At 45.6% G+C, this 10526-nt stretch overlaps 1 protein-coding gene across 1 annotated transcript; it reads left to right on the top strand.

The window, feature by feature from the left end:
- Positions 1–1058: 1058 nt before the first annotated feature.
- LOC118563403 (WW domain-containing adapter protein with coiled-coil-like) lies at positions 1059–10034 on the top strand. Its single transcript, XM_036137973.1, has 8 exons — positions 1059–1177; positions 1299–1574; positions 7840–7956; positions 8085–8233; positions 8317–8408; positions 9319–9496; positions 9590–9717; positions 9804–10034. Exons 1-8 carry the CDS (start codon positions 1108–1110, stop codon positions 9871–9873), a joined length of 1080 nt encoding a protein of 359 aa, XP_035993866.1. The 5' UTR covers positions 1059–1107; the 3' UTR covers positions 9874–10034.
- The last annotated feature ends 492 nt before the right edge of the window (positions 10035–10526 follow it).

The following is a 10526-nucleotide window of genomic DNA, read 5'->3' as shown; positions in this document are numbered from 1 at the left end:
CTCCTTTAGGGATTTTTTTTTTTTTTTTCAAAATGTGTGTTTAGTGACGCTTCTGATAATAAGATAAGATAAAATTAACTTTATTGATCTCACGGTGGAGAAATTAACGTGTCACATCGGCTCAACAATCAAAATAAGGTGCCAAAAAAGAGGAAAAGGTGCATGGGGTATAGACAGTGGATCAAGAAAAAAAAAGAGAAATAAAGAAATAAAGCAGAGATTTAAGATGACTTATGTACATTTAAGGTAACTTATATAGATATGGGTTTGACGTCGTACATTAAAGTGGTACCAGGTAAAGAACAACAGTGAGGTAGTGAAATGACTAAATTACTAATTACTTACGCAGACTAAAAGGACAGGGTGAGAATTAAGCCACTCTGGTGATTTAATATACATTCAGCTTCAGATGTTGTTTCCTCGATCCTCTTAAGTTTGCTGAATGTTACGCTGGAGAAGTGGATCTGAGGTTTTGTCATTCCGATCATCTTCTGGGTTAATCTGCACGGGTATTGCTGAGAAAGGGACAAATAAAGGCCTAAATTATTTTCTGCATTTCCCATGTCATCCTATCACGTAGGCCTTTTAGTGAAGCTGCTCTTTCTAGAGAAAGAAAAATGCGCAACAGAAAAGACTAAACACTTGACATGAGTTGTAATGTCATGGATCAGCCATAAGGTGGCGGGAGAGCTCACCCAGCCGAGCATAGATGGAAGTTTTCAGGATAGTAAAAATGCTGCAGCTTCAGAACGCTTCCCTGTTGCACGTCCAGCTTTCCTGCAGACGTTGTCCTGTCCCCAGTGTGTCTTGATCTCTGTTCTGTGGCTTCTGTCTCAACACCAGGACCCCGCCGATGACTGGACAGAACACATTAGCTCCTCCGGCAAGAAGTACTACTACAACTGCAGAACTGAGGTTTCCCAGTGGGAGAAGCCCAAAGACCTGCTGGAGAGGCAAGGCACAGCGTCATTCCAGCAAGGCTTGGCGTGTCACTCGCTTTACGTGAAGACCGATCAGTTCCAACTCACGTTCTGGGCACGGTCACATTGGTTTCACAGCCTGTGCTTGCTTTCCCTCAGGGAACAGCGACAGAAGGACTCAGCCAAGATGGCAGCAAACAGTTTCCCCAAGGACATGGACTATAGACAAGAGGCCTTGCAGGACAAAGCCACAACTAGTAAGAATAGCCTGAAACTACATAATCAGCCTTGTGATGGGTTAGTGAAGTATAGCCACATAAATACATTTACACGTTGTGCAAGCTTGACCCATTCCGCCGCTCTGCTTTTTCCCCACAGAGACGACGCCAGCGGACCAATCCACGTCATCAAACAGCGGCCATTCCTCCTCCCTCTCTTCTTCTCAGAGCCTAAACTCTGCAGCCGGTTCTTTAGGGTCTGCCCCCTCCAGCATGTCATCTTCCTCCTCATCGGCGGCGCAGGGGCCTCAGTGCGTGCAGTCGCAGTCGTCCGCGCTGCTTCAGGACCCGGCCCTCCTGCACCAGCTCCTTCCGGCTCTGCAGGCCACTCTGCAGATGAACAACGGCAGCATGGACATGGCCAAGCTCAACGAAGGTGAGGACTGCGTGGAGTAGGGGGGCACAATGTTTTCAGTTGTTGGACACATCAGAGGAAACCTGTACATAGACACCTCGGTTAGCACGGTACCGGGTATGTGGGGGTCACTGAGTGGCTTAACTGACCCCCACAGCTCCAAGCTAGGACAGAAAACACCTTTTATAACCATGGATGGCCATCTGCAATCTGTGATGATCAAATGGATAACGCAGGCTCTGTTTTTCTGGGTTTTTTCACTCTGGTGGAATTGTGCCACAGACCCTTTCTTTCTAATCTTTTGTGACATCCAAAGCAGCCCTTTGCTTCTGTAAATCAGAGACCAGCTTCTTTATCATGGCTGAACTGAGCCTCCTGCTTAGTTGGGTGTCTAATCATATTGGTGGCAGTGATGTTTTGCCTCCATCGCTTTATGAAAGGGTGCAGGTGCATACCTGTGGCCAAAAATTGTTGTGCCTGTTGACCAACTTTCCTATTTATTTATGTATTTATTAATTAACATGTGGGAGTTCTCTTATCCTGGGCTTCATGTATGAAAGGGAGCACAGCTCCCACGCTAAAAGTTAGCGCTAGATAGAAATCCTGAAAGTTGCGGCCCACAAAACAATTTCAGATGGAGGAAACCGTGCGCAGACGTGCCAGCGGACACCTTGCCCAATAAATCCAGATTTGTGGGAAATTTTGAGGGACGAAACTGTCTTGGCTGCTGGTAGCCGTTTGGTTCTACAGTGTTTGTCTGATTCAAGCGCCGCTGTCTGGCTGCTGCACTTAGCTCGATTACAGCTTAATGCAGGTCATTGTTACTTGGTGGTTATGCCTCCCATATTTTGATCAGGAGGTCTGTCACCACACACGGTGAAATACTTTAAATCTTTAAAACAAGTCAGGATGACATAAAAACAGTTACCTAGAAGTCAGCCATCAGGCACGGCGCCTGCTCTTATTTATTTTCCCCGACACAACTATTAGAATGAGAATCGTTCCACAGTTATGCACAACTTTACGCAGCTATTTATGGACACGTGTGATTGTCTCCACCTTGTCCCCTTTATAAATCACCAGAGCAAACCCTGTTTGCCGTTAATCTGCTGATCCGACCCCGATTTCCTTTTCAGCGAGAATGAAAGTGTGTTTTAGGTGATCTGCACGCTTTTAATGCTCCTCAGCGCACAGACCGACGCACATTGACATCTACAGGAATATTTACAGTTTACATCTGATTTTTGGGCGTTTCCAACTGTTTGAGGTGTTACGTTGTTGTATGAGGCGAAATGTGATTGTATTACTTTGTGCGGGTAAAAACCATAGAAGCTTAAACTCATGAAGAAACATGGGTCTCGAAGCTCCTTTAGTTAAATACAGCTGAAGGAGTTATATTTCAGCGGATTTGGGTGACTTCTAGGGCTTGTAGTTTATTGTGAATTGAAAAAGTTGGAGTGGCTGCAGGACATTTTCACAGCATGGATCACCACACACTTTAACAGCGTTTACTTTACATGCTGAGTTGGGCATAAAATCTTGCGGTGCAGGTTTTCTGCGTGTATGCATGTGTCATACATGAGGCCCCTGATCCCAAGTATTCAACGAGGGCCCCAGTTCCTCTCATTTTAAATGATCGGTATTAGAGTCCTTAACTGACCTTGATTGTTGATGCTACGTGTGTGCTTGGGCCCCGTCTACGTTTTTATATCATCTGCAGCCCGAGCTGTGATTCTCTTACTGTCAGGAATGCTGCAGCTTTCCTGCCTCTTTGTGTAGATTCTACTCACAGAGTAGCAGAAACGTGTTTATAACCCGTTATGATCTGAACACCACTTGAGTCGTATCAAAACAGATGGGCATGCTAGCGTTAGCCTGGCTCCTCAGCAAACAACCCAGCCTGAAAACACAGCAGAAAAGGTCCAAATGGGCTAATGTATTTAAATGTCCATGTTTTCACCTGTTCCATACTCATTTTTACCTTTTCCCTGATACAGAGGATATAGAATCGTGCGGATTAATCACACCTGATATTTAGGGCTAAAATTGTTACTACCTTTTTGTAAAGCTTTAATTCTTTAAAACTATTCAGCGCACTGTATTCCAGACACAACGTTATATATTTATTAGGCAAGGCATGAAAGGAAGCGCAGAGAAAATGACTGAAAGAGGCAAGTGTGGGACCACTTTCGACTTAACAGAAAAGAAGAAGCAGTGCAAAACTGAATTATGAGTCCACATTAGCACATCCTCCATGCTGCAACAGCTGAACAGGAAACGCTTCTCTGGTGCAACACTTCTCAGTGTTTCCCCCTACAATTTCTGTCTTGAGGGTGGGCTTACTACCACTTAGCCTAACTTAATTAAATTCAAATTTTGTTACATTTGATTTACAAAAAAATGCATTTTCTAAGTATAAAGCAGCCATCTGTTTTCAGGGATGGACTCAGAAGGGTACATTTTTGTTTCCAACAGAAAGACCTTTGGTGATTTGCGACAATCAAAGCAACCGTATTTTTGTAGGACACCTGGAAATCACCGTACAGCCGTTTACTTGTTGACAACGCGCGGCATTGAACGTCAATGTTTAGAATAATCGAGTTTCAACAGACGTGACGGCCCTCATATTTGAATCAGGCAAACGTTCTCGGTACGTTGCAGGAATCAGGGCAAAACATGAAATGAACAAATGTGTCCTTTTTCAGTTGGAGCACAACAGAAAAAAAACGATAAAGGATGTGTTTATCCCGTTGGATCCCGTGCCCCCGACGCAAGCGATACTAATTCTGTCGGGGGATAATTCTTGGCCATTTATAAGCGTTTCTCTTTAATGAACGTCCCATGTTCCCCCATCAGAACAGACTCCACCGAAGTCTTCTTGACCAGGAGACGCTCATCATTCCGTCCTCAGAATCTGGCCCCGTTTACAAAACGCAGATATGTTGACTAGGGCAGGTAAAATTACTGAACACTTCGTGCTTTGGGCACTGCGATCACTCTCCGCCGACATTTTAAACTTCGTAGCTGAGCGCACTTATTGGCTATTTCTTGTGACAAATTCCTACATATCCGACAGCAGCATCCACCAAACACCTGTCAGTCCAGGAGCTTGTGAGTCGCAGCTGCCTTGGAGCCTTCTTCCCGCCGAGCAGTTTATAGTGACGTCGCCTGTGGGAGCCCAGAGACAGAAAAAGCTCAGGATGCGAGCTTGTGTTATTTAGAAAGGCTAATTTTAATCATATTAACCGTGAACACACACAGACGTATAATAATTTACTGCATGCCATGATCGTCTAGGGGGCTCTGTGCTCTGTCCCAGTTCTGCTTATGACAGAACTTTTTGATTGGCCAGCTTTTCGGCCAATCACCTGTCAGGATGTAGGATGTATAATTTTGTGAAAACAGAAACAAGAAGAGTATAACTTCAATTTAAATAGATCTATTTTACTCTAACATTATGCTCTTTAAAAGTCCAGAAAGCGATATGCAGGCGACACTTTGTGCACTTTATCTGTGACCGTTCTCACCACAGAGGCGGCTAGCGCTGTAAATGTACCAGTAAGGGCTGAGCTTTTCACTTGTTGACGTTAGAACTTCTACAGGTGTCCACTACAGAGATGTTGCTTCATTTTAAGCAATAACACGTTGAATAAATTTACTTACGTGTATTTTCATGTATTTCTATCCTTCATAAAATAGGCTTTATTAGTTAAATAAAATTCCCTAAGTATGTGCCAATTTTTAGTCCTATTAATAGTCAGAGTAATCGACAGAATACGCGATTACTGAAACAACACAAATATTGCCATTAAATGTTCTAAAATTAGCCCCAATAACACAACACAACCCATTTTCTCTGTTATCGCTTAGAATTCAAATAATTCTATCTTTGTGAAGAGCAAATATTAAGTGTGCCTGAAAACGTTGATCTTTTTGGTAAATACTGCTAATGCTAGCTTTGAATTGTGTAGCGGTTTGGGCTAATGAGGCGGCGCGGAGCTGCCGGGGGGCTAATGCTAGCTTAACATGTAGCGTCGTTCACCATTTCGTTTTTCTTGTCCGTCTCCGTGGTAAAGTTTCTCCAAACAACACTTTAGTGTTTTGTCTTGTCTATAAAGAGGGTCGCATGTTTTCATGTGGCTGCTCTCTGCATGGTAGCAGACTTAAAAACTTCCAGCAGCAGCTCACTGTTGGGGGTCAGGTGTTGGTATGCGGCAGCAGAGAGGAGCTGCTGGAAGAGGCGCAATAGTTTGTGAATGGGTCACTTTATACTCATTATGCAAATTCTCTCTTTGAGTAATTCCTTTTTTTTTAGTGTTAATTATATCGAGACATCAATTATTTTATAAAACCCTATTATATCCAAACGTTGTTTTCACTGTTACTAATGTATAAAAAGCTTATTGAAAGTAACTAAACAATTAGCCTAGCAGGGGGGCACGTAAAAGCTGCTGGCCCGCCAGCGGGGTGGAGGGGGGGGGGGGGGGGGGGGGGGCAGGGTTGTAACTCCGTATTCCTCGCTTTACATAGTTGCAACTGAAATTATTCAAGCACCACTGCTAATTAGATTTATTTCCAAACTATTCACACTAATAGCTGTTGGCAATAAGGACCTTAAACAGGGCAATGTAAAACGCTCAACACATTACAAGTAGTTTCTGTAAATTAAACACAAAATGCAATTTCTAATGATTATGTAACCCTGTAAATGAATCAGCCCCTTCCGGATGTGCCGGTTTATTGCTTTCTGCTGCATGTGGCTTCGTAGCCAAGCCGCAGCTTTTGCTGGTGTTCCTGAGGATTCTTAGCCCGTTCCTTATGAGCGAAATCCTCTAGTTCATATTCTTGGGTTTGTGTGCTGCCACTGCCTTTCTCAACTCTCACTTGAGGTTTCTAGTTGAATTTAAATCGGGCAACTATGATGGCCACTCTAGTATCTTCCAGGAGGTACCCTGAAACCAAGCCTTAGTGGTTTTTGATTGGACATGTTCTCCCTGGACACCCTGAGCCTTGATTGAGTCCATCTGGCTCCCCACATGCTGCAGGTCTCCAGTGTTAGAGCCTCACTTAGCATCACCACGCTTCACTGTGGGCAGGCTGTTGTTTTCAGCCTATGCTCCACTTGTCCTGTAAAAACTGTGAAGGTTTTGATCCATCACTTTATTAAACAATTTCCTAACCCACTCCGGCTTATTGATCCAGCGGTGAGCAATTTGGAGCCGACATTCCAGGTGCTGCTGAATCAGTCGGGGGGTTTGTCTTGGAGTTCCGGAGTTTAGTCGTTCAGTGTTGCTGAGACCTCAATGGATGCCGCCGCCGCCGCCTTTGACTGCAGGTCTGTTTGGGGTCTGTTTGGAGCCGTTGTTACCTTTCTTTTTCTGCCACCGGGAGGCGTAACCACTGTTTTGTGCTTCCAGCTGTGTCTCTGGCAACATTCAGGCATTTGCTTTCTTTTTCTGTCCTCATCCTTTTCCCATCTCACCCCTGAATTGGTGGACGTTACTCTCGACTGCGGCATATTTCTAACATCCGATGAAACATTATCATCAACCGTCAACACATCTGGGTTCTGTGTTAAAGTCTTGATTTGTTTGTCGTCAGGGATGTGGGAGACCACCAATCATTTGTTAACGTGAGCTCCTTTGATGAAATCTGTTCAAGACGCTGGTTGATTTCAGAAAAAAGTCTTTGTCATTATAGTTTTATAAACTGTTCAAATTTCTAAGAATTTAGAAATGTGCCAATAAACCTTATTTGACGTTGGGGTTGACTAGATTTTGCCGTCAAACTCTTAATAGAAGTTATTTAACCCGGTTCAGACTTGATCTGATTAATATGATTGGCTTTTTCTGTGTAGTGCTGATGTTCATGATGCCTCGTCTTTATTCCAACGTTCCTGTGAAATGTTGCCAGGGCGACATTTGTTTTCCATCTAATGAACTCGCTTTAGATGGTCGTTTTTCTTCCATTAGGCTGCAGGACATAAACCTTCATTTTCTGTTTTTGGTCTGTTTGCCGCGTCAATGCTTAGACACTAAATTACCTTCTTTTTCTCGTTAATGTAGAATTCATCATTTGATTCACTCCTTTGTTAGCAATGGATGCTTTGCTGTTACTAACCAAGCCATTCATCTGTCACTGATAACGAATTTTCATCCCGTTTCTGGGAGAGCTGCGTGCTAGTTGGGTATCCTTTGACTTCCTTCTCCAGTTTGTCGGTCAAATCAAAGTTGTCCCCTGCTGTGTGTTTTCCTGTGTTGGTTCACTCCGTCTTTCCTCCCTCCAGTCTTGGCCGCTGCTGTCACCCAAGCTTCCTTGCGGTCTGTGCTTCATAAGCTCCTTGCTGCTGGACCTGCTTTCAACGTCTCTGCTCTGCTCTCCGCTGCTCAGCACTCCAACCAAGGTATGGCATCCTTCCATCCTTTTACTGTTCTCTGTCCCCGATATAACCCCCCCTTTGTGTAAATGTGAGCGGACCCCCGCCTATTCCTCCACACTCATCTTCCGGTTGTCTTCTCTTCCCGATTCCAGCACCGCACTCCAGTCAGTCCCCGGTCTCTATGACGACGGACGCCTCGTCCCCGCGCCCGTATGTCTCGCCACGGAACGGCACGCCCCAGAACAACCAGAAGCCCCATCAGGGGATGCATATCGGCAGCATCACGCCATCACAAAGCAGAGTACGGGGCTTCCTCAGCCGCCCCACCTCTTCCTCGGCCACATGCTGTCAGCTGGTTTTCACTCTCCCGTCTTCTCTTTGTAGGGCGGCATGCTTTCTGGAAAGCAGGGATCATTGTCTTTGTGTCAGGCGGCAGACAAGCGACCAGAGGACCCAAGGACTCTGCAGCAGAGAAGGTAGCTTGGACCAGCCCCCCCCCCCCCCCCCGTCACTCAGGACTTTAGTCGGGATCAAAGCACATGGCAGATAAAGATTCATATAAATCTTCAGAAAAAACGTTTCCAAACCGGATTAGTTGTTTTTAGACATTTGTCAAGCCGTGAGATTTGATGGAGAGCATGTGTGAACACCTGCTTCCTGGTCTGGCCACAGATCAGTTGGATCCAGGTCTGAAGAGGCCTTTCTAACAGGAATATGCTGTGACCCATTCTGTTGTAGTTCTGGCTGCATGTCTGGGTTGGAACGTAAGCCTCCGCCCCTCTCTCAGGTTTTTGGCCGCCTCCGACACGTTTTCTGCTAAAATGTCCTCATATTTGGCTCCATCAACCCTAACTAGCTTCCCTGTCACTGCTGAAGTTTCCCTCTGGGGATGTTGCGTTCAGGTATTTTTCAGTGTTGGCTCCCTGCCGCACATCATGGAGGTGATAGAAGTTCAGCGGTTGTCTGATCTGACCAGAGCCCCTTCCTCCACACGTTCTCCATCCAGCAGGACTCTTCATGGCTCTTGTTTTATAATGGCTACCTTTTTGTCACTCATACATGTAGGCCAGGTTTGTGGAGTGCACAGCGTTTCCCACCTGAGCTGTGATCAGCAGCTCCTAGAGAAACTATCAGCCTCGGTGGCGTTCCTCCGAGGAATACGTCATTTATTCAGTTTAGATGTCTGCTAAATAAGTAATCCTTGAAGCTTTTACTGGATTTTCTGTAGGAAGTCAGAGGAAATGGGCCATTAGACAAATGCGTAGCACATTTTTAGATGTTTATTTTTTGATGTTTCTTCCACATCGTAGTTGCTCTGGCACATGAACCCTAATTACGCCTCATATTTAAGTTCTTTGCGGTGACCCAGCTGTCTCTTTCCAGCAGCCAGGAGATGCTGTGCTCGGGACCAAACCTCTCTGCTTTGCCCCATGCGCCCTCCAGCAGCGGCGGCCAAACCCAGTCAGACCCCCCCGGCTCCTTCACTCCCACCCTGGCAACGCATTTCGATGAAAACCTCATCCGACACATCCAAGGGTGGCCTTCAGAGAACACTGAGAAGCAGGTAACCCCCGTCCCGCGGCTTTTAGTCGATGGCTGCTGGCCTTTGTGTGAAAACGGGCCCTCGTGACGGCGTGCTGTGGTCCTGTTTCGACAGGCGGCTCGGTTGCGAGAGGACCTCCACAACATGGGCAGCCTGTACATGTCTGAAATCTGCACAGAGATGAAAAACCTGCGCTCTCTGGTCAGAGTGTGCGAGATCCAGGCTACGCTGAGGGAGCAGAGGTAAAGGAAATGAGGTCGGCAGGGCCACGTCAGGCCAGCTGTCCAGAGCCTCTCACTAATGGACGTTTTGTTTTCTGTCCCTGTAGAGTCCTGTTCCTGAGGCAGCAGAGCAAAGAGCTGGATAAACTGAAGAACCAGAACTCCTACATGGTGTGAGGACCTGAGAAAGTCTGCGAGCAACAACAAAGAAAAAAAAAAGCTGAAATATGGACAGCAAGCTGCTCCTGCCTGTTTCCTTTCTCTGCTGTTTCAAACGGCTGCAGACGAGTCTTTTTTTCTTTTTCCTCCCCTTTTTTTTTTTCATTTTTTTTTTTAAACACATTTTTTTTTCACTTGTTTCTGTGAAAAGCCAGACTTGTGGTTCAGACACGTAAACCAAGTGGACACAGAGGACCTGTGACTATTTGCAGACAGCACCTTCTTGGACCACGGAGCTGGGATGGTGTGTATCATATTGGGTGAACTTGTTTTCCGGCGTGTTTTGATGTGTAAGTGCTGAGGCCGAGGTTCAGAACGAACCCAAACATCTTAGCGTCTGTGCAGCAGCTCTTTGGGTCGACGGACACGGCTGTTCGTCTCACTTCTAAAACCATCCTCCTGCGTTCAAAGCTTACAGATTGATTTCTCACCTCTTCTTTTTTACATTCACTTTACTTAGGAGTTGTTTTCCCATCCTGTTGTGTTTCACGTGGACAGAGTAGAAGTACTTTTAGCACACTGGAGATGTTGGAGAACCTTTCTGATTCAATCTGCTGGACCTACAGCAGCTGCTTGTAAAACCGCGGTTCTGGACGTCGTCTCTCTCAGCC

The sequence above is a fragment of the Fundulus heteroclitus genome, chromosome 6 (assembly GCF_011125445.2).
Source record: "Fundulus heteroclitus isolate FHET01 chromosome 6, MU-UCD_Fhet_4.1, whole genome shotgun sequence".
Lineage (NCBI taxonomy): Eukaryota > Metazoa > Chordata > Actinopteri > Cyprinodontiformes > Fundulidae > Fundulus > Fundulus heteroclitus.
The sequence above is the reverse complement of the archived record's forward strand: the minus strand, read 5'-3'. Positions and strand labels throughout refer to the sequence as shown.

Coding starts and splice junctions, on each gene's coding strand:
- LOC118563403 (XM_036137973.1), top strand. CDS start 1,108: ATGGCAGCAAACAGTTTCCCCAAGGACATGGACTATAGACAAGAGGCC. Junction 8,409..9,318: donor AGGACTCTGCAGCAGAGAAG/GTAGCTTGGACC, acceptor TCTTTCCAGCAG/CCAGGAGATGCTGTGCTCGG. Junction 9,718..9,803: donor GCTACGCTGAGGGAGCAGAG/GTAAAGGAAATG, acceptor CTGTCCCTGTAG/AGTCCTGTTCCTGAGGCAGC.